This window comes from Periplaneta americana, chromosome 7 (genome assembly GCF_040183065.1).
Source record: "Periplaneta americana isolate PAMFEO1 chromosome 7, P.americana_PAMFEO1_priV1, whole genome shotgun sequence".
Classification (NCBI taxonomy): Eukaryota; Metazoa; Arthropoda; class Insecta; order Blattodea; family Blattidae; genus Periplaneta; species Periplaneta americana.
Window position 1 is genome coordinate 7,367,205 of NC_091123.1, and position 25,479 is coordinate 7,392,683.

General features: G+C 35.4%; 1 protein-coding gene across 1 annotated transcript; it reads right to left on the reverse strand.

Moving 5' to 3' along the window:
* Window positions 1–8,028: 8,028 nt before the first annotated feature.
* On the reverse strand, window positions 8,029–19,576 carry LOC138702851 (cytochrome P450 6j1-like). Its single transcript, XM_069830200.1, has 6 exons — window positions 18,975–19,576; window positions 17,312–17,585; window positions 11,801–11,895; window positions 11,405–11,626; window positions 9,805–10,068; window positions 8,029–9,319 (listed from the first exon to the last, which is right to left on the reverse strand). Exons 1-6 carry the CDS (start codon window positions 19,495–19,497, stop codon window positions 9,153–9,155), a joined length of 1,545 nt encoding a protein of 514 aa, XP_069686301.1. The 5' UTR covers window positions 19,498–19,576; the 3' UTR covers window positions 8,029–9,152.
* Between the last annotated feature and the right edge of the window lie 5,903 nt (window positions 19,577–25,479).

Here is a 25,479-nt window from a genome sequence, read left to right on the forward strand (position 1 = left end):
CATTCGCAATGTTACTCTATCTACACATCAAACCACGAAATTATTTATTAGAACTTTTATATATAAATCAAAGTAAACACGCTTTTCAAAAGAGTTCAAAAGTGTTTTGAACAGTTAAATTTACTTATTTGAAAAAAGTGACGATTGCCGAAAAGTGTGAGAGAAATTCACCCACATCTGGGGTCTTATAAATTCCTACTTTCACTGTAAGTTTCAAGCTGTGCGTACTACAACCTAGATGGCAAAAATTTAATTTTTTTAACGGCAGCAACCATATTTGGGGCATTGTCTGTGACAGTGGGAGAAACTCTGTTGTTTAGTCCCCATGAATTAATGACTTGAATTCAACCAGCAATTTTGTCGGTTGGATGACTTCCCTTGATGATGGATAAGTCCAAAGAACAGAAGTTAATTGTTACTGTTAACGTATCCATCTTACCTGTTGGAGGACCAACAATTTTTTAAGTCCTTTAATTCCGTTCGCAGTTTATTCTGAACGCTGTCGTATAAGTCGCATAATATAACTTGCAATCTTCACGTAAAAGTAGACACCAATTGAAAAAAGCAACTAAGAACCCTGGTTAGTTAAATGATAATGAATAGTTTTTTATGTTTTCTGCACACTATCACAATGTTTTTATCATGTAAACCACGTGATCTATTTACTTAGACTACATGAGAAAAAATGTTACGACACTGCAGTGAATATCTTGGGTTTAAACCCTTGACGAGATATTTAAATCCGGCATCTTTGACCTCGCTGAGTGGTTGCATATCATTGGACATAAACTGAATTAAAAGTTCATCCAATTTAACATTTTCAGCACTGTTCGACAGTTGTGCTGAGTGTACGAGCTGCTGTCCAACATATTGTCGGCGCTTTCTTCAAGTTCGCGATTTTGCGATCGCTTCAAATGGTCTAACAAATTCGAAGTCCCGCTACCCTTAGAGTAAATTCGCCCACAAAATTCACAGCGTGCGACTTTGTTATTATCTTCAACTAAATTGTAGAATTTCCATGCGACGGATATTCGATTTGGTGCCATTTTATTCCATTCCAACTACCCTCAGTCCGTACGCGCCGGTCGTCCTTGGGCTCTACGTCCTCCAACTTCGCTTCGCTCCGAACCACCGCGTCCCTCCGTATGTTACCTGTTCCTCCTACGATAGTATCGGAGATCACCGGTGGAGAGCTTTATTCGTAATCTCCGATTCCTCCGCGGTAGTAGTCACCCCGATGAGCAGCACTACTACACAACAAATGCATGCATGCATCAAATGATTAATACCTTAAGGAACAGTAAACGTCTTATCTAAATTTATTTTATTACTAGCCGTACCCGTGCGCTCCGCTGCACCCGTTAGAAATAAATATAAAGTAATTATATAATTAAAATAGGGCATTTGATCCAGGGATCATTCGTGTTTGATAGAAGGACAAATCGTTTATTATGTTACTTAATTTAAATTTAATTAAAAAATTAAAATGCGATCATTTTGATCCAGAGACCACTCATTTGGTCATAAAAATTAGTTTAGGAAATACAGGAAACGAATATACAGAATAGCCTATCAAGTTTTCTGTGCATAAGAATATATTTTAATCTTACCTGTCCTCGATTCACTCAGAAGTTACTATGAAAACATTATAGCATTATGTCCATCTAGAGAAACTACACTTTCCAATGCTGAATTAGTAATTAATTATACAAATCGGTTAATTAAGCTTCTGATATTACTTCATAGAAACGCAGAAACATTATCTATAGGCTATCTTTCATAGCTTTCGATTGTTGCTGTCCAAGGCCCCTTATAGACGAAGTCATTTGTTTTTTAATTCATTACACGGCCTTAGATGGCAGTTATTTTAATTTTAAAACTCATTTATCTCATTAAATATCAGTCCTATCAAAATTTTCAAAGAATAAAACTTATCGGAAATGATTTTTAAAGAAATTTTTATTATGTAACATTTTTCATATAAATCAATAATAAGCGAGATATTTCGATTTATTTAATTCAGGCCCCCTTATAACCCCCCTTTTAAATAATGTATTTTGAATGCCATATAGCCTATAATCTAAGTTACGACGAACTTAATTTATATTCCAATTTTCATCGAAATCCGTTCAGCCATTATCGCGTGAAAAGGTAACAAACATACAGACAGACAGACAGACATACAAACAAAAATGTCAAAAAAGCGATTTTCGGTTTCAGGGTGGTTAATTATATATGTTAGGACCAATTATTTTTGGAAAATCGAAAATTACCAGAAAAATTTCGGCTACAGATTTATTATTAGTATAGATTTTCAGTTCAGCTAAGAAGGAGCCCTTAACGATTCTGTATGTTTATTCTGTACTATATAGTCAAGTGTTAACGATAGCAAGGCTGGGTAAGGCAATAAACTTCGTGAAGATAAACAGATGGCCGAAGACAAAATATAGAAGAGAAAAATAATCGGTCAGGGTTTGAATTTCATGGAGTGAAGTTCTGTGTGTCGAATATTAACGCTTGTGACGTGACTTCTACAATACGAGTGACGGTAAAGATCGCATAATATATAACCAGTTTTTAAATCCATTTGACCTTCCTAATCACGGTTTAAAAGAGAAAAGTACACTAAGTCGCGTAAGTCGCGATTTATTGATAAAGCTCAATTTAGTGGAGTCTTTGAATGTGCGAATATGTGGTTCGTGCCGTAAAAATGTCTATCTTCCGGATAGGTCACGTGAAATTATATGTGAAGCCGGTAGTTGTTGTGATATTAATAAACATGAACGTAATGAAAGTAGTGCGGACAAAGAAAGTGATAATTCCAGTTCTGGTACATTAAAATTACATTATTTAATTCCTTTGGCAAAAACTGAAGTTTCAGTAAAACAATTTTCTTTCGAGAAAGAAGGTTAGCAAGTGAAAATTTAAGGTACAGAGTGAATGAAAACAGACGTTTAAATTGCAAAATGTACAAATATTTGAAGATATCATAATAAGTGAATACAAGTGTAAGTTAGCAGTGTTTCCTCGGGCGACTTGATCCGTACTGTGTGTAATGTTGTAACGTTCACTGGATCATCCAGTGCTGATAAATCTCCCAGCGCGCAGTCAGCTCTTCTCGTCCAATGGTGCTGCGCCGGTCTGCTACGCATTGTTTTGTAAATAATTAAATTTCCATTAAACTATTAGAGATCCCATTGTGATTTTTCCTGGATTTATTAGGAATACTTCAGTGTACTTAGTGGCCATTTTTGCATATTTTTAATACGGCTATTTGACATTCATATCTAACTTTAAAAAAATTGAATCATAAAAAATATTTGTAATAATTACATTAAAATCAGTTAGTAAATATTTAACAAAAGACAGTATTTCAAGCTTTCATTTTCAGTCTTCAAAAATATTTTAACATATTATGCTCAAAATATGACGCTTTAAATTTTGCATTGTGCGACATTTTTAACGAATTTTAACATGTAATATTTTAAAAACATGTGGACTTAGGAGGAAATAAAAATATGCTTGTTAGTTTATTAGATCGATAGAGTTGGTAAAAAAAATATAAACGCAATCAGGAGTATGAAGGTCAAAATTTTTACAATTTTGTGAGATTTGACGTGGAATGTGTGCAAGTAGGCGTACGTAATACTCGAATGATGACGTACTCACGCGGGTTTTATTGACCTTGTCTGGCATATGCGGTAGTAATTTTTCTGTTGTCGGTGGCAGTGAAGTTCAGTTATAGAATGGCTCTGGTAAAAATGTGTCGAACAGAGGCGCTATTTGTGAGGGGGACAATGTTGGGCAGTTGGCCCCTCCTGAATTTAAGATTAAAAAATTAATAATTGAGTAGTACTACCAAAAAATATGTGAGAATTGAACGTTTAATGTTAAAATATTGGTTCCACTTCCATAAAAGTTGAAGAAATAAATGAGGTTTGTTGGGATTAATTCAAGGAAATAGGAGTTTACTTATAAGACAACATCTCAACCTTAAAAAGTAAATTTTACAGGAGAAGGTTTTATCTGCATTATTCATTTCTGAATTATATTTTATTAACATGTTTTAGGTTATAGTTTTACATAGTAATTTTTGGGAATCAATGAAAAGATATGTTCTTTTTTGTGAAGTTTTAAAAGGCGTTCCTTATTTATGGTTTACAAGACCAATATTTTTATTAAATTATTAAAACGAATGATAATGATTTTTTCTATTACATTCTGCATATATATCTCATATTTTAAATTTTGTGTTGTGTTGAATACAAAAAAATAACGCGTATTTAAGCTTGACTTGGCGTGTTGTTTTTATTTTAGCTCTTCTTTGCTGTACTGAATTAAATTTTGCTTCAATACTAAAGAATAATAATAATAATAATAATAATAATAATAATAATAATCATCATAGTTTATTTCTAGAACAAAGATGAGTTACATATTTTTTACATATAAAAATCGCTCTAGCGCTCCGAGAAAAAACAGGCTACATACTCGTGATCATGTGGCATTCCACAAAATTTTAAGACATTTTATTAATTAACATAGTAAAATGTAAAAAGATAAAAAGGAAAACTCATATAATTATTACAGTAATTAAAACTATGCTATACTTTCTCCATAAATAATAATTTTAGTTGATTTTTTTAAAATAAGGAGGATTAGCAAATTGAATGTTTGGTACTTTAACTTTATCTCATTGTAGAGCCTTGAACCGAAGTTCTTCCTGTGATTATAAGCTACAGTTCTGGTACATAACATCATAAAAATAGTCTAGTGATCCTAGTGGTTTTCTTTTCGTTAATGAATGTCAAGATGTCAAGACCTCTGCTCTTTTGAACCAGATTTTATCCGACTTTTCACATTCTCCATAGCCAATAGATTGTGCACGGGCAAAAGTATTATTGGAATAGTTGTTGGGTGGGGGGATATTGAAATCTTGCTGCTTTTACTCAATTTTTGTTCTGCATGTTTCTTGGTGGACGTTGTTGGATATAGTTTCGCTCCTGGCAACAGTGTTTCATTATCTTGCGCTTATTTTGTCTCCAGTCTGTAGGCTTAGCCATTTTTTCAGAAGAATTTCACAATCAGATTTACTCTTTTATCATATTGCAAGTATCACCATTTATACTCTAGGCCAGAGATGGGCATCGTGCCTCACTTGAGAATTTGTGCCTCACTAACCTTCACAGAGCTTATCGCTCTGAGTGACATCACCTTCACAGTCCCCGTTCCTCCCTCACGTACCTCCTAGGCGTGGGCAGGTTCTATTTCAGTTTCATAAGCAATATCAGTGGTGGCATAATGGCATTATCAAAGCAGTGTGTACGCGTTAGAAAACGATTATTTCATGAGAAATGGGAGGAAGAGTTTTTTTTTTTTTGCTGTTTAGAAGGGGAGAACATACGATGTATGTTATGCTCGAAAATCCTATTAGGCATTAATAAATTTAATATACAACGATATTACTCCTTATGTCAAAGAACATGCTGAATTAGAAGGTAAGACAAATTAAATGTTATTTTTCGTACTATTCCGAAAAACATTTATGGTCTTAACATTTGCATAGTATACTAAATACGACATTATACCTTAAACACGCTGCATTAAAAGGTACGAGGAATTAAATGTTGTTTGTACGTATTATTTCCAAAAGAAATTTATTTAAAAAAATATCTGAAATGTGTGTAGAAAACGAAATATGATTTTCTGAAATTATTTTAGGTCGAGAACGTGCAAATCTATTAAGTAATCTCGAGAAACGCCAGAATATTCAATAAAGTAAACGTAGACAACGTGATGGAATATTATTGGCTAGTTACGCAATTTCTCGCCTGTGATTTAAATCAATTCAATGATGGAGAAACAGTAAAGAGGTTTATGATTAAAGCTGCCGAACTAATTTGCCAAATTGAATACAAGTTTTCGAGTCTCTCACGTTAACCCAGCGTTTTCCTAATAATTTGCCACTGACCGCCTTAGCGATTACGATAAGGTGACGCAGGTCACAGCAGTTTATATTTCCCATCCTACTCTGCAGTCTCCTCTCCTAGTAAACAAACTATTTCAAATCGAGTGCCTCACGTAACCGAAAATTGTGCCCATGTATGCTGTAGGCCAAACTTGAATATGGTCTAGCAACATTTAACTTGCGATAACTGTACGCCGGAGTCTGTTACAAGATTGCAGAGAATTTTAACTAGTGGTTAGGGTTAGATAAGTGACAGGGCGAGGTCTGTGACAGATACGGTTGTTAACTTATAACAAATCACAGAGAAATATGTGAGCGCCGTGTCAGAGCACCCTAGTCATTTCATTCATTCATTCATTCATTCATTCATTCATTCATTCATTCATTCATTCATTCATTCATTCATTCATTCATATTTCGTTGCTTTCCACTGTTCCCTCCTTCTTTATATATTTTCCTTTTTGATACGTGAAACGTCTATATTCGACCTACAAAAAGAAACAATTCGTAACTTTTGCCATCAAAGGAGCACCCTGACGTCACTCGTGGCACCATGGAAATAGAAATGTAAGGACTACATTGTGCCCCGTGCCTTTCGGTACGGTCTTCTCCCTAATGTGGCACCTGTTCGGCTGCGTAATACCTTGATTTATTTTGTTTAAGTTTTTATTCCATTTTGTTATAAATAAAGACCGTTTTCTTAGTCCCACAACATTGAAATGAGTATAAAGGTAAGCGTTCACTACATAGTATCGCACTGCTCGTACGAATCGCACGCAACGGATATTTTAAGTGCAGTGCGTTCACTGTAACGGCTTCACCTCATCGCCTCCACCTATCAGCTGTTTAAAACATGACGTCGTACGATATTGACACTACTGAAAGCAGAGGAGTTGAGGTTAGGTCTAATTACGTCTGTTAGCGAATAAGAATTTGTAATTGCTTCATGCGTCTTAATTGAAGAGGAAGAAACGAAAGAAATATTGGTTACATAATATATTTGCAAGAAACGACTTGATTACTGTAATGGGAACGCCTCAAATTATATAATTCTTTGCAATTTTCTACACGCGAAATAAGTTTTCCGTCTGCCATTTTGGCGCGACACTGAACACGGCACAACATAATAGTAACAGTTGACCAATTAAAATTGATTTATTAAAGAAGGCCATGATCGCAAGCATCGGAAAAGTTGCCCATCCGAGAAACGTGGACGGATTTGCCGAGAGGCGATGCGTCCGATACGATGTAGTGAACGCTGTTACATAACAATTACAGCAAAGATAGTATTTTTCCGATCCGTGCGATTCGTCCGATGCGTGCGATACGATGTAGTGAACGCTTACCTTAAGTGAGCACGGAGATACAACACGTACTCTTCTGTAGACACCCTGCTCACGATCGCAACAAATAACACGCACTACACGGTCACCCCAGTTGAAACAAACGTGCTTAAAACTAGTATACGAAGGTACAGATGTGAGTACAAAAATTCGGAGGAGTATATATCCGTGTAAGTGGGGCGACATAATTGTGTGTAATTTATGTAAGGCTGACGTAATATGTTCTAAAAGATGGCATTTACAGCAGCATTGAAATAAAAAATAAATAAATAATTTGAAATTGATAGAAAGAAGTAAGTTTCACGATCTACCTTCATCTAGTAATTCAGTGCCAGTGGACGAATTTAGCAGAGATCTGTGTGAAATGATGATGTATACTAACATTCTTTCAACAAAGTTGAGGACAAGCACTTTAAACATTTTGTTGGAAAGTACACTTGTACACAAGGACAGTACCTGTGTTATAACAGTACCGGTATTTTAAGTTAAATTTTACATTAAATATTATTGTAATATAGGCTTAAACATTTCATTGAGGGCATTACCTGTGATACAGTTGTATCGGTGTTTTAAGTTACAGTTTTTCAACAAGGATTACCGTAGTACGGGCTTAAATATTGATTTAAGAGCGGTACCTGTGAAATAGTAATATTTGAGGTTAAAATTTTACATCAAGGATTGTAATATAGGTTAAAAATTTCAATAAGAGTATCGCCTGTAAGGCAGTAATATTTTAAGTTAAACGTTTACAGAAAAAACTCTCTTTTATTCTTTTGTAATACACAACACAACGCTATTAGATCTTTGCAAAAGATAGTAAATATCAATACCTTAAAAACAATATACTTTGCATACTTCCACTCGGTAATGAGTTTTGGAATAATGTTCTGGGGAAATTCCACAGATGGTAACAATATATTTCTATTACAAAAAAGAGTAATTAGAATAATAGTAGGTGCCAAATCTAGGGAATCGTGTAGGACTATTTTAAAAAAACTACAAATAATGCCCATGGCTTGTCAGTATATCATTTCATTAATAGTCTTCCTCGTATGTAATCGTGAAAACTTTGTAACTAATTCAACAGTTCATAGCATAAATACATGTCAAAAAATTACTTTCATACTCCATCGGTAAGTCTATCGTGCTATCAAAAAGGAGTGTGTTATATGGCAGTAAACTTTTAATAGCCTCCCTATCGATATAAAAAATGAAACTCAAAACATAAGATTATTTAGGGCCAAATTAAAGAAGTACCTAATTTCTCACGCCTTCTATTGTGTAGGTGAATTCATGACATTCAATAACACTTCATGAAATTGATACTAAAACTATGTGTTGTACTAGTAGACTATATTGTAAACCTCTTCTGTATATATTTCATCTAGACTGTGACTATAAATTAAGATTTTATAATAGTATTAAGTTTTTTGACTTGTTCCATAGTCTAGCTGTAAGCATGCATGAATACCATGGAATGTTAATAAATACAATACAATACAATACAATTACTGCAATCATTCTTTAATGTGTGTGTTTGTTATCCTTGATGCAGCAATTGTCTGTTTTCTTCGTACATCAGCATGCGCCATTACTCGTTAAGTAATTTGGCTCATTGCACAAACTCCGTACTCACTTAACTTCAAAGAGTAGTACCTAAGGTTCCGATCTCTACTTATAAATAGAGTTCAGAGATACACATTTAATTGGCCTGTTTGTCGCATCGTTCCCATCATCTGTGTTGCACCATATTAAATTTTTCCGCTGCTTATTAAAAACAAATTGTCTTCAGTTTCATGTTGTTCATCGCATGCGGGACTTCATGTCATCGTATTACGTAATCAGATGTGTCTAATGAAAGTCATCGGAATCTTCTCCTTTGGCGCCACATTGAAAGCCCTGGGGTCTAGACTAAGGGGAATGGGTGTTTCCTTGCAGGGCGCCACTTCGTATCTGGATAAGATGTGGACCAATCCCGTCTTCACCTGCATCAAGCCAAACCGCTTCCCTGTGGAGATCATAAAATATTGTGTTATATGTGTAGTGTAATTGTGATGTAAAACAAGGGTCTCTGCGATATTAATCCAGAATATTCTAATATTATTTCAATTTCTTCATGTAATCACTATAGGTTGCCATAGACAAGAGTACCTTGATACAATAAATATGGAGTAAATGCCTTGAGGCTCAGTGAAACATGTAAGTTTGTGCATCATGAATTTTTATAAACATCTTTATCAGCGGTTTCCGAAGCTTGGTTGGCGAGTGAAGTCAAATGTTGTTACCCTGCTGTGTTAAATATGGAGCTATTTACAAATAAAGTTTATTCCGTTTGAATACTAAATGAATTAACACCTGCCGAGATATGAGTTACTTCTTCTTGGACATGATAGAAGATTTCCATTAAAAGAGCATTCAATACGTAATGTATCATGTGTTAGGAAATGCTTATGTGAAGTATATAAGAAACTACGTGTAACAGCTTTTATTTACCTAAGCATATTCTGGGACCTTCTCCAAATGGCATATGAAGCAGATTGGACCGATTCCTTTTGTTTTCTTCTGAAAATCGTTCCGGGTCGAACTTTTCTGGATTCGGGAAGTATTTTGGATTGTTCTGAATCCCAAAAATTGGGATGTAGACAGCTGTTCCTGCAGGAAGGATGATAGTTCCACTACCGTGTGGGTCAGGTATCTCATAGTCTCTCTTGCACCTCCGGTCCAGGAACGGCAATGGTGGGTACTTCCTTTGAGTCTCTGTGGACAAGATGGGTCCAGACTGAGAAACAGATTCTGGCCATTTTAATTGATGGATCTTGTATACAGAAATACGTAGAACAGAAGTGAATTAGAACAGTTAAAAATTTGATGAGATTATCATGACCTTTTTAAAATATTTTTATAATTAACGTGAGTCCTTACAGAGCAAGAAATTTTCTCATCAAATTGTGACTAGCATGTGGAAAAACAAAGGGAAGAGGAGTAGAAGGAAAGGATAACAAGAAATTACAAGTAGATTTAGAGGCATATAACAACAACGATTGATTACAAGGAGAGCAAAAGAATACATAGAAAGCAATTGAAATACAAGGAGGAAAAAGGGGGATACGCGGAAAACAAATGTAATGCAAAGAGACAATATTAGAGTACAAAGGGAGCAAGAGAAAAAAGGCTAACATGGGGAATAGAGGGAAAACAAAGGGAATACAAAGAGAACAATGGGAATACGTGGAGAACAAGGGACTACAAGTATAATAAGGGAAATACGAGGATAACAAGGGGAATACAAGGAGAATAAGGGGAAGACGACAGGAACAAATAGAATACTAGAAGAAAAGAAAAATACAAAGATAACAAAAAATACAAGGAGGACATGGGAAATAGAAGGAGAAGAAATTGAAAACAAGTAGAAGAAAAATACTAAAGATTAAGAGTTATATAAAAAGGAAAGGAGATGATAATAAGAACAAGGTGAAGACAAAGAAGAAAAACGAATACAGTGAGAATGAGGGAAAAGCAAGGAGGACAAGAGAAGATAAGGAAAACATAATATACACAAAGAGAACAAGCGAGAATGGCATGGTAAATAGAGGAATACAAGGGAAACAAAGGGCACGCAGAGAGAACAAGGGAAAGACGAGAAAAAGTGCGGTGACTACCTTTTTTATGAACTGGGAACTATTGCAATTCGAAAAATCTCGGCAAATATGTAGAACTAATTTGTGCATATGGTAACTAATTTCTCCTAAACATAGTGGTCTGGAGACATATTGGACCGATAATTTTCATTTATCTGTTTGTGTTATGCAAGAAGAAAATTAAAAGAAACTAAAATCAATTTCGAGGTAATCGCTAATTTATGTTTTTTGATTTCAAACTAAAATCTATTAAATATTTACAAAAATGTTCGTATAATTCTTGGATAAAGTGACTTATAAATTCTTAATAGGGACACAATTCGTGTGATAGAGTAGGAAGAAATCATTATTGCACTGTCGATGGGACAGATAGGCGGCATTCCAGAAAAACACTTTCCTGGATAAGGGATGCTGAAAACTGATTTTCTTGTAAATCTGCACATCATTGTTCGTACCTGCCACCACCATGTCCAGGTAATGCAGTTCCTGTAAGTTGTCATAGGTGAGTTTATTCTGGTGAGGTGCCAATACTCGGGCTATCTCCTCCCTCACTCTCCGCTGAATGTCAGGGTGCAAAGCCAGCTCGTACAGGGTGAAGCACAGAGTAGTGGAGGAAGTCTCGTACCCAGCAAACAGGAATACGAAAGCCTGTGCTACGTAGTCATCACTGTCCATGGCTGTCGGAGAAGTCATATGGTAGAGATCATTAGCAGAATTCGATGAAATGCAGGAATAAGCAAGTGACTGGACAAATAAAGATATTATATAGATTAGTATCTATCTTAATCTCTACACAGAGTGTTAGAGAATGTTACACTGAAAAAGTCAGTATGTGTAAGGAAATAACTTACTGGTTTTCGTGCCGTTACTAGCGTCCATCTTTTCCTGGTTCATGAGCTCAATCAAACGGTCCAAGAAGTCGTTGCGCTCTGAGCCGTGTTTTTGTCTGTAATTAATAGTGATTGCACATGGTTTATTATTATTACTAATGGCTTTGTTCGATTCGGACTCTTCAATTCCCGTTGTCACCTACAGATGAAGGCACTTCAGATCTATATAAATTGCCATGCGAATACAATTTTAATTTGGCATTGATGAAATTGGCTTTGAGGAACTTTCCCTTGTTGGAGGAACCGAGTATAATTTTAAATATTAACATATTTAGACTTCAACAATAGGTAAGAAGATATAGCTGCGAGTAAAATACCAATTCCAACAATTCTTCTTGTTCTAGAAGTAAAAGTATCAGTAAGGGTAAGTGTAAAGTTTTAATATATACACGTAATATTTGAGTTTAATTATAATTTAACGGTTCATAGCAAAGAATAACCAAATGAGATTCAGCAAGTTACCATTTTCCTAGGAGAAAAAACGAGTGTCACCTATAGGTGATGGTGACACGACCTATAGGTGACACGGAGAATTGTACGTCAATTTCCTAGGAGAAAATATGAGTAGGCTATCATCTATAGGTGACACGGAGAATTGTATGTCAATTTCCTAGGAGAAAAAATGAGTATCATCTACAGGTGACACCGGGCATTGTATGTTAATTTCCTAGGAAAAAATATAAGTATCATCTACAGGTGACACGGGGCAGTGTATGTTAATTTCCTAGGAAAAAATATAAGTATCATCTACAGGTGACACGGGGCATTGTATGTTAATTTCTCAGGAAAAAATATAAGTATCATCTACAGGTGACACGGGGCATTGTATGTTAATTTCCTAGGAAAAAAATATAAGTATCATCTACAGGTGACACGGGGCATTGTATGTTAATTTCCTAGGAGAAAATATAAGTATCATCTACAGGTGACACGGGGCATTGTATGTTAATTTCCTAGGAAAAAATATAAGTATCATCTACAGGTGACACGGGGCATTGTATGTTAATTTCCTAGGAAAAATTGTATGTCAGTTTCCTAAGAGAAAATACAAGTATCATCTACAGGTGACACGGGGCATTCATTGTATGTCAGTTTCCTAGGAGAAAATATAAGTATCATCTACAGGTGACACGGGGCATTGTATGGCAAATTCCTAGGAGAAAATAAATACATCTTGATTACACAACATTTAACACTGTATCACTTCGGAATATGTATTATGTGACTTTGTGTTAAATTCTATCGTACCCGGTTTACATGTTTGGACCTATTTTCGGTCATCCTCAGAAATGGTCATTGTTGGTCTTGGCGCCTCTTGTTTTGTTTCCTGTGAGGGTGTGTTCGTGTGGTATAATATGGAGTCATAGAGTGTGTGTTCTGAAATTGAGTTGTGTGTTGAGAATTTAATTGGGGTGTGTTTTTGTATGTCTGTATATTTCATGTTGTTCTAGTGTGTTTAGTTTCTGGCTCTTTGGTTGGATGTGCAGTATTTCCATGTCTGTGGTGATGTCTCTGTAGATGTGGTTAACATTTGTGATGTGTTCTGCATATGTGGAGGTGTTTTGTAATTTTGTTATGGCTGTGATGTGTTCTTTGTAACGTGTTTGAAATGATCTGCCTGTCTTTCATATGTAGAAGTTGTTGCAGGTGTTGCATTTGAGTTTGTATACGCCTATGTGGTTGTATTTGTTTGTTTGTGGTGTTTGTGTGTTGAGATGTTTTTGTAGAGTGTTCTTTCTTCTGTATACGATTTGTAATTTAATTTCTTAAATGAGGTTGCAATCTTGTGTGTGTTTTTGTTTTCGTATGTTAGTGTGATGTATTTTTTGTGTTCTTGTGCTTGTGTTGTATTGTTATGTTTTTTGTGATTAAGTTTTGTCTTACGTATTATGTTGTCTATTATGTTGGGGTTGTATCCGTTTTCTTGTGCTATGTATTTGCTTGTGTTTAGCTCTTCGTTGTAATCCTGCTGGTTCATTGGTATGTTGAGTAGTCTGTGTACCATTGTTCGGAATGCAGCTTGTTTGTGTTGTGTATGTGTGTTGTTGTTGGGGGTTTTCTGTATAGACAAGTAGACAACAAATACACATTCAAAGTATACACAATAAATTGTATTATTTGTTATTAAAAATGTGATAATTCAACAAAGGGTTAATTGGCCTTATTAGGAACAGCGGTTCCAAATAAGACCAGCCCTGAATTTCCAAATTTTAGAAATAAACAGAGTTGATAAACTTTTCAATTGATGGAACAAACGATTGAATAAAAATATATTTTATTTAATATAATAAAGAAAACTGTAAGTCATTGAGAAAATGGTTTGTACACTATGAATAGCACAAAACGTTTCAAATTATATCAGAACTCAATCATTTTCACATTCTGGGCACTCAAAATGTACAATTTTCTGTTGTTTTGTATTCCCTATACAATGTCCATGCACATATCTGTGACGAGATTCACACAAAATCATATCTCTGATAACGTCCTCACAAATAAAACAGTACCATCTTAAATAAATTTAATTGATTAATTAATTAATTCTTAAATAAATAATTAAGTAAATAAATAAAGAAAAACAAATAAATACAAATAATTAATGCAAAGAATTCAATAAATCATATGGTTCTGATAGATCCATCGCTTGGGCTTAAAGAGGTACATACGTTTCCTTTTATTTTGTTACGTAAAACAATTCTAATTTAAATTATATTATAAAAGTATTTAGAGAGCTCGAAAATAGATAAAACACTAGAGGCAGATGCTGCAAACTAAGTACAGTAGACGTTCAAATAAACATTTTACAGATTTATTTTCAATGAAGAATACCAGACATTCTGAAAGTTATTTGCTTCGATAATAATGAAAGATACTCTCTCTCGAGCCAATACTGAAGAGAACCACGCATATAAATATCTACACCACACCGCCATTAAATATATGGAAAAGACCCAACCCCACTTGATTAATAACTATAAAAATATTTGATTTTCAATAATATTATTATCTTAACGTAAGTTTTATAGCTTTCAGTAACATATGCTATATAGCCGCCACTCATTAAAATATAGAAATCAAAATCTAATTTAAGTTATTCTCTACATCTACTTATATAACCCCAAAACGTTTCACTTTCATATCATCAATATAGCATTAATATGTATAATTAATGAAAAATAGTCACATCACGGCATTAACTACAATAATATTTCATTTCTAATAGTAATAATGTCATCAAACCACCTCAAGTTTTGTAGTTTTTAATATCCAATACACAGCTGTACCCAGAAAATTACACACCACAGAATCGAACCTGTAAATTATTTTTAGTAAGTAAAGTTTTTAATAACCAATTTAATTTGAGCTCTAAATATATCAGCATTCTTGCAGATCATGGCCTTCGTGTAATATTGTTTACTGTAGTGTGTGTTTTGTTTTATTCTGAAATGCAACACGGCCGACTTGATGCTCGCTTCACTTCTTGTGAATGCAATTAGCTAGTTTAGCTAGTTCTAAAAACTGACGACAGATGGATTTTGGAAAATAGGAAAATTATGTAGAAAATTGACATTTCACTGAAAACTACTATTTTTCCGAAAAACGTTGGGTTCCAATCTTCAAAATGCGGGGCCATATATTAAAATCCGTTCGGCCGTTTTCCCGTAATTTCCATTACCAGTTCAAATTATATATATAGATACTATAATATATACATAACACACTTCATTTTCAAGATATATATAAGGAGTTTTAAACAAAAACGCACTTCCCGTGTGGTGGTGTCAACACAGTCAGGTTCGACCGCACAGCTTTCTTCCTCTATGTATTCACTACAACTGACCACAAGAGAGTGGTTTATATGCCGTAACATTTAGCAGAGCATGCGGATGAGGACTATGCTGCCTTTATCACCAAAACATGACAGTTCTTCGAAAAACAGTAATTGGTCTTATTGGTCTACATGGCCTTATTTGGCACACTTACTTTAACTTACTCACATCTGGAGACTTTTCTTGTTTTCTTGTTTTGATGAATATTGCCACTCTGAGAATATTAAATGATTTTTTTAAAGTTCAGGGACATCATTTTATTTTTACTAACATTTTTAATATTAACCTGGCTATACCTTTGGATTAATGATTCAGAGCCGGAAACACCGTTTACTACCCCCTTCCACGATTGAATTTCGATGATACTGGCGTAAAATACAAACAAATCACTTTACTAGGTATACATAGAAGGGAAGGAAAGTAGTTCATCCATTTACGTAAACTAGGAGATATCGTAATTTTGAATTTGATAATTTTCATCAGGTTTTTGTTTAATCAAAATATAGTACAGTATTAACAAGAGGCCTAAGTGTTTTTACTCACGAAATGAGTTATCCATGCGAACGTATTCATTATGCAGTGTATATTATACTATCTGCAGCACATTAGCGTACAATATATAGAATGAAGTTAAATTGAAAAATAATCATAATATGGATATTTAACCACAATTTTGAAAATGGTGGCCGTTCATTTCGATACAGGCTTCAGTTCTAATGTGCATATTATCGCACTATAGATTATTGCATCTAATTCCAATTACCAGTTTCGTCATTCGTACTAGTAACTCATGTTGAAATAATTCTATACCTATTATGTAAATTATATAAAAGAGTACCTTACGTACTGTAAATTCAATCTTCAGTTCTGCCCGACCCGCATAGATAAAATTACTCAGACATGCTATCTACTGTCCGTCCAAGTGGTATGTCGCAGGATCGTAGTAAGGGGGGAAATCACGTGACAGTTAATTACTTTTTTTAAAGTTTTTTACACAGTTGAGGGTGAGGGAAATCGGGATGCGACATAGGCAAACAGACGACAGTACCTGTGCGAAAATATGATTCAATATTGAAAGCTCTTTTGTCACTGGAAAACGCGAACATATTTCTGGAACGTACTATACTCACTAACTCAATACTGTTTGTGTTTACTACGACCTTAAGGCGACTTTGACTGTATACGCTTGGTTCTGTGAGGAGAACAGTTGGAAGTTCACTAGTAGAGGGGGTGGGAGTGAAGTACATTAAAAAACTCAGGTAAAATAAAAATTGAAGTAAAAATAAAATGATGTCCCTTTAGAAAACACATTGCACATCTATGATGTTAAGAATAAGTAGGCGTACTAATATGTGTGAAAATATAAATTTAGGACCCATGTTTATTTGACTTTTTGTTTTTGCTTTGGTGAACACTAACCACTTTTTAGAATCTGGAATGCTATTTTTAAAACGGAAATAACAGTGAACATCTCTGTGATGTTGATGAACAAGTAGTCAGATTTCGGAAGTTACTAGTTTTATGACTCATGTTTAGACTTCGTTTCCTCTCAAATTATTCAATGCCTTTTTTCTGACATTCTGTATTTAGTGAGACTATTCTGACTTCTGTCACGTTAGCAAAGTAAGCAGCGTGAGTTAACCTGTACTCCACGGTGGTCCACACCAGCCTCCTGAGGAACTCCGTTGTGTCCTCGTCCACGAACCGCAGCTTGAAGAAGCTCTGCAAGGCAGGACACACGATCATGGTGAGACAGGCCAGCCCCTTCCTGATAGAGAACTCCGCGATGCCCGTTATGTGCTTCTTGTATTCGGAGTCCGGGTTCTCCAGCGAATTGCCGTCTATGCCCATCGCGCAAGAGGCGATCACGTCCATGGTGTACCGCGTGGTGGCGTCCTTCAAGAGCACTGGTGAACCTGGGGATCGCGTGTTTAATTAGTTCATCCTGCCCAGCCTTCTGGAAAACATATGGCCCGTCTCTTTGCTGGACAAAAGGGAGGAAGAAAGAAAGAAAGAAGCGAGAAAGATAGAAGGAAAGAAATAAAAAATTACGTTAGTTTATGAATGGATAGTTGGGCAGTTCATAGACAAAGAAACAGGAAGATAAGTAGACGATCGATAGGTAGGTAGATACGTACAGTGTGAAACATAAGTAATGCCATTAGTTTCAGGAGGTTATTCTTTGAGATATTTCAAACTAAGCTTAGTACAACTTTAGTCGTTTTTGCTTCCTTTTCGAGATAAAAATTGTTTTATATGAGACATTTCATAGGGTGATTTGGGAAAGTCTTTGATTTAATTCCCAATATGCTAAGCCAGTTTAAGAGAGCAGTTTTTAATGATAATGAATTATTGAAAGAATTTTAATTTTTTCCTTTAAATGTTCAGAAATTCATCCGAACAAATGTAACGTTGCAAATTTCCTTCGGAGAATGAACATTTAGATTCGTTCGGATCAAATTTCTGCACATTTAAGGGAAAAAATGCAATTGTTCTGATCACTTTTTATCATAATACACTACTCTCTTAAAATGACTGAGCATATTAGGCATTAATCAATGGCTTTCACAAATACGCTATAAAATGTTTTATATAAAACAACCTTTTTTCATGAAAAGGATGCAGAAACGAGCAAAATAGTAGGGAACTTAAGTTTGTAATATCTCAATGAATAACCCCCTGAAATTAATGGTACTACTTAGGTTTCATTCTGTATAGTTAGATAGGTATATTGTTTAATAGGTAATGTAGATACGTAGGTAGGTTATGTAGATATGTAAGCAGGTAGCTGAAAAGAGGTGGGTAAGCAGAAGATAATTAAATACGTAAGGAGATAGATAAATAGGTAAGTAGGTAGGTAGCTGAAAAGGGGTTAGTTAGTACACAGGGAGATAAATAGGTACACAAGCACGCATATAATTAGTAAGGAAGCAGATATGTGTGTAGGTACATGAGCAGTTAAATAGAGCAGATTTATATATATATATATATATATATATATATATATATATATATATATATATATATATATATATAAGTACTTGATCAAATAGGTAGAAAAGAAAACACATAAAATATCAAGTAAGATATAGAAAGGCAAGAAAGCTAGTAGATAAATGACTAGTTAACTAGTAGGTATATTTGAAAATAGGGAGCTGAGTGCATATTTAAGAATGTAGTTCAAGTGTTACTTAATAAAGTAGGAATTAGTTAGTGTGCGTGGAACACAGACGAAGGACTGGATGCACAAACTCACAGATGCTCGCACTGCAGAACTGATTACTGACCTGATCTCATGTACTCACCGTCAGCCGTTGTTTCTTCCAGCATACGAGTCAGTTGTGTGGCGCAGGCTTCAACCTGTTCGAACATTTTCTTCGTCTTTCCAGCTGAGAAGGATGGCTCCAATTTCGTCCTTACGTGCCTCCATCGCTGTCCTGTCAAGAGAGCAACACATTTCCCCATAAGGGGGTCAACTTTCACATCAGCCTTTACAACTCTGTCTATAAAATTGTGCGAATCCTTAATAAGAATATTCTTGACTAACTCCAAGTCCACCACCACCAAACACGGCTGGTCGAAACAGAAGATCCCCACGTACGGCTTGTCCTGGTTTTCATCGTACACTTTCTTCCAGAAGACTCCTATGTTTGACTTCTGGAGGACAGTGTCCTTCATGTTACCCACGAAAGGAATCGGTTTTAAGTATGGAATACCGAGTTTTTTCCAGACATTAAAATTTCTGACCATGTAACAATATAGAGCGACAAAAATTACAATTAATAACGCGATTGGATATAAAATTATTGATGCTGATGTCACTTCCATTTTGGTATGAAAATGTTAATGTGATGTTTGTGACGGAGTCAGAGTTCTTTCTTCTGCAGAATAATCAAATGTGAAAGGATTGTAAGTAGAATATCAACTGCGCTTGCATTGGAGTAATGCAGTTCGTGGACTCGAGATAAGCAGGGTTATCTGTATGTGTGAACTATATGAACTGTATGTGAGTTATTCCACGTGAAATCGCCAGCAACAAAACACGACTTCTCGTAAATGGTCGAATTTTTTTTTTATGAATTCCAGACATCAAATAAGGAGACAAGTATTGTTTTCTTTTCAGAATTATTGTTTGTGTAGCTATGGTCATTTGAAATTACGCAAATTATGCGCGCACTGTCATTTAAGCTCACTTGGAACTCTGTGTCTATGTATATTTGAGATTTCGGGTTTGGCGCATTTGAAAGACTAAATACAATACTTTTTATTACTCTAGGCCTATCACAAATAAATTTAAAATGTGGCTTAATTTTTAAATCATTTCCTTTTCAAAGCTAAATTGCTACATTAAATAGCCAAATTCAAAATGTGGAGAAAAAAAATAGACTTGTTCCCTGATGTATTATCTGTAAACTACTGCATTTAAAAATGTGGGATCTGCATACATACATTTGCAACAATTTCTTTTCCGACGGCATGCACGCGCTCGCGATCTCCAGCTAATGAACCATTTGCGGCCGTAGGCCTACACGATACACGTGTGCTAGAAGGCTGTGCGCGGAAAGTTTTACGAACTCCCCCGTTGCATATAATGACTGATGTGACCACACTACAGAACAAATGCGTGCATGCATCAATTGAGTAATACCTTAAGGTACAATAAACATCTTATCGCAACTTATTTTATTATTATCAGCAGACCTACGAGCGAAAGCCCTTCACGATCCTGTACGTTTATACTGTACTATATAGTCAAGTGTTTAACGATGGAAAGGCTGAGTAAGGCAATAAATTTCATGACAGTAAACAGATGGCCGAAGACAACATATAGAAGAGAAAAATAATCGGTCAGGGTTTGAATTTCATGGAGTGAAGTTCTGTGTGTCGAATATTAACGCTTGTGTTGTGACTTCTACAATACGAGTGACGGTAAAGATCGCATAATATATAACCAGTTTTAAATCCGTTTGACCTTCCTAATCACGGTTTAAAAGAGAAAAGTACAGGTCAATTTAGTGGAGTCTTTGAATGTGCGAATACGTGGTTCGTGCCTTAAAAAGTCTATCTTCAGGATAGGTCAGGTGAAATTATATGTGAAGCCGGTAGTTCTTGTGATATTAATAAACATGAGGCGTTATTTGGGAGGGGACAATGTTGGGTGGTTGCCCCTCCTGAATTTAAGATTAAAAAATTAGTAATTGAGTAGTACTACCAAAAAACATTTGAGAATTGAACGTTTAATGTTAAAATATTGGTTCCACTTTCATAAAAGTTGAACATGGAAATGGAAATGTAAGGATTACATTGTGCCTCGTGCTTTTCGGTACGGTCTTCTCCCTAATGTGGCACCTGTTCGGTTGCGTAATGCCTTGATTTATTTTGTTTATCTTTGTTTTAGTTCTTGTTCCTATTGTTATAATTACAGATCGTTTTCTTAGTGCGACAACATTGAAATGGGTATAAGTGAGCACGCAGATACAACACGACACGTACTCTTCAGTAGACACCCTGCTCACGATCGCAACAAATAACACGCACTACACGGTCACCCCTAGTTGAAACAAAGGTGCTTAAAACAAGTACGAAGGTACAGCTGTGAGCACAGGAATTCGGAGGAGAATATGTCCGTGTAAGCGACGACATAATTGTGTGTAATTTATGCAATGCTGACGTAATATGTTCTAAAAGATGGCATTTACAGCAGCATTAAAATAAAAATAAATAAATCATTTGAAATTGATAGAAAGAAGTAAGTTTCACGATCTATCTTCATCTAGTAATTCAGTGCCAGTGGACGAATTTAGCAGGGATCTGTGTGAAATGATGGTGTCTACCAACATTCTTTCAACAAAGTTGAGGACAAGCACTTTAAACATTTTGTTGGAAAGTACACTTGTACACAAGGACAGTACCTGTGTTATAGCAGTACCGGTATTTTAAGTTAAATTTTACATTAAATATTATTGTAATATAGGCTTAAACATTTCATTCAGGGCATTACCTGTAATACAGTTGTATCGGTGTTTTAAGTTACAGTTTTTCAACAAAGATTATCGTAGTATGGGCTTAAATATTGATTTAAGAGGTACCTGTGCAATAGTACACTAATATTTGAAGTTAAAATTTTACATCAAAGATTGTAGTATAGGTTAAACATTTCAATAAGGGTATGGCCTGTAAGGGAGTAACATTTTAAGTTAAAAGTACAGAAAAAACTCTGTTTATTCTTTTGTAATACTCAACACAGATCTATTACTGCAATAATTCTTTAATGGGTGTGTTTATTGTATTGTATTTATTAACATTCCATGGTATTCATACTTTGCTTCACAGCTAGAATATGGAACAAATCAAAAAACTTAATACTATTATAAAGTCTTAATTTATAGTCACAGTCTAGATAAAATACATACACAGACGTGATTTACAATATAGTCTACTAGTACAACACATAGTTTTAGTATCAATTATCCTTGATGCAACAATTGTCTATTTTCATCGTACATCAGCACGCGCCACTACTAGTACAACACATAGCTTTAGTATCAATTATCCTTGATGCAACAATTGTCTATTTTCATCGTACATCAGCACGCGCCACTACTCGTTAAGTAATTTGGCTCATTGCACAAACTCCGGACTCACTTAACTTCAAAGTAGTGCCTGAGGTTCCAATCTGTACTCATAAATAGAGTTCAGAGGTACACATTTCATTGGCCTGTTTGTCGCTTCGTTCCCATCATTTATGTTACACCATATTACATTTTTCCGCTTATTCAATAAAATAAATTGTCTTCAGTTTCATGTTGTTCATCGCATGCAGAACTTCAGGTCATCATATTACGTCATCAGGTGTGTCTAATGAAAGTCATCGGAATCTTCTCCTTTGGCGCCAGACTGAAAGCCCTGGAGTCTAGACTAAGGGGGATGGATGTTTCCTTGCAGGGTGCCACCTCGTATTTGGATAAGATGTGGACCAATCCCGTCTTCACCTGCATCAAGCCAAACCGCTTCCCTGTAGAGATCATAAAAGATTGTGTTATGTGTATAGTGTAATTGTGGTGTAAAAAAAGGGTCTCTGTCATATTAATCCAGAATATTCTAATATTACTTTAATTCTTCATGTAATCACTATAGGTTGCCATAGACAAGAGTACCATGATATGGAGTAAATACCTTGAGGCTAGTGAAACATGTAAGTTTGTGCATCATGAGTTTAGAAACATCTTTATCAGCGGTTTCCAAAGCTTGGATCGGGACATAAATGAAATAATGTTAACCTACTGTGTTAAGTGTGGAAACTTATCTGGTTTACAAATAATGTTTATTCCGTTTCAATACTAAATGAATTAATACCTGCCAAGATATGAGTACTTATTCATCGACATGATAGGAGATTTCCATTAAAATAGCATTACATAATATATCATGTATTAGGAAATTTTTATGTAAAGTATATAAGAACTATATGTAACATGCTTTTATTTACCTAAGCATTTTCTGGGGCCTTCTGCAAATGGCATATGAAGCAGATTGGACCGATTCCTTTTGTTTTCTTCTGAAAATCGTTCCGGGTCGAAATTTTCTGGATTCGGGAAGTATTTTGGATTGTTCTGAATTCCAAAGTTTGAGATGTAGACAGCTGTTCCTGCAGGAAGGATGACAGTTCCACTGCCGTGTGGGTCAGGTATCTCATAGTCTCTCTCGCACCTCCGGTCCAGGAACGGCAGTACTGGGTACTTCCTTTGAGTCTCTGTGGACAAGATGGGTCCAGACTCAGAATCAGTTACTGGCCATATTAATTAATGGACCTCGTATATAGAAATATGAAAAAGACAAGTGAAGTAAAGCAGTTAAATATTTTATGGATATTAATACGAGATTTTTTAAAATATTATTATCATTAACGTAAGTCCTTACAGGCGAACGGATTTTCTCATCAAATTGTGGCTAATATATGGAAAAACAAAGGGAAGAGGAGCAGAAGGTAAGGATAACAAGGAAAATACAAGGAGATTTAGAGGAATACAAGAGCAAGATAATTACAAGGAGAACAAAAGAATACATAGAAAGCAATTGGAATACAAAGAGACGAAGGAGTATAGAAGGATATCAAGGGGAATACAAGGAGGAAAAGGGTAATACATCTATAACAACGGAATGCAAGGATAACAAAAGCAATGTAAGAAGTAAAAGGTAAATACAAATTTAACAAGAAAAGTAAGGGAGAACTAGAGAAAAAAAAAGATCCAGAGGAATATAAGGAGGAAAAATGGGGATATGCGGAAAACAAATGTAATGCAAACAGACAATTGGAGTAAAATGAGAACAAGAGAAAAAAGGCTAACAAGGGGAATAAAAGGAAAACAAAGGGAATACAAAGAGAACAAGAGAATACAAGGAGAACAAGTGAATACAGGAGCAACAAGAGGAATAGAAGGAGAACTAGAGAAATGCAAGGAGAACAAGAGGAATGTAAGGGTAACAAGGGGAATACAAGAAGAACAAGAGAATACACGAACAACAGCAGAACAATGGCAATAGGTGGAGAACAAGGGACTACAAATATAATATGAGAACTACTAGGATAAGAAGGGGATACAAGGAGAATAAGGGGAAGACCACAGGAAGAAGTGGAATACTAGAAGAAAAAAATACAAGAAGAATAAGGGAAACAGAAGGAGAAGAAAATGAAAACAAGTAGTAGAAGAATGCTAGAGGATAAGGATTATATAAGAAAGGTAAAGAAAGGAGATGATAATAAGAACAAGGGGAAGACGAAGAAAAATGAATACAGAAAGAATAAGGGAAAAGAAAGGAGGAAAGGGAAGAGAAGGAAAACATAAGATACACAAAAAGAACAAGCGAGAATAGAATGAGAAGTAGAGGAATACAAGGGATCAATATCTGATCAATAGTTGATCTATTACGCCTAAAACCACACTGATGATCCCCAATAATTTCATCTACATATGGAGTTAATCTTCTCAAAAGAATATTAGACAAAATTTTGTTCGACGTCAACAAAAGTGATATTCCTCGAAAGTTACTACAGATAGTCTTGTCCCCCTTCTTAAAGATAGGTACGATTATGGACTCCTTCCATTGTTCTGGTACAATTTCCTTTCCCAAATAGCAAGTACAAGTAAAAAGTAGGAAGAGAAGACGACTGGGAAATAGGAAAGTAAACGGTCTTATAAATTTCGTTTGTGATGGACAGAGCATGTACCACGTATGGGCGAATCCAGAAATGCATATAGAGTGTTAGTTGGGAGGCCGAAGGGAAAAAGACCTTTAGGGAGGCCGAAACGTAGATGGGAAGATAATATTAAAATGGATTTGAGGGAGGGGGGATGATGATAGAGAATTGATTAATCTTACTCAGGACAGGGACCAATGGCGGGCTTATGTGAGGGCGGCAATGAACCTGCGGGTTCCTTAAAAGCCAATAAGTAAGTAAGTAACAGGTTTCTTCCTAATTCCGTGAATTTATTCTCTTTCCTTGCTCTTCGGAAAAATGTTGACGTTCATACAGACAGACGTTGGTGACCGCTTATTATTCAGATGTGTTTTCTTCCTCGTCCGATTCTCTGACGTGCATGGGCTGCATAACAACCAGTGAACAGTCAACAAGGGCCGCTTTACTCAGTTTGCACTTAATGGCCTCTATTTAAATGTATGCGAAACTCGCTCCGTTGGGTTAAATGGGACTAGATGGTACCGACACGTTTTCCTAGATGGCAGCATTGTTCAGCCGACCGCTGCATGATTTACGTCGTCACCTCCAAACTCCGTTCCTCCTCCATAGAT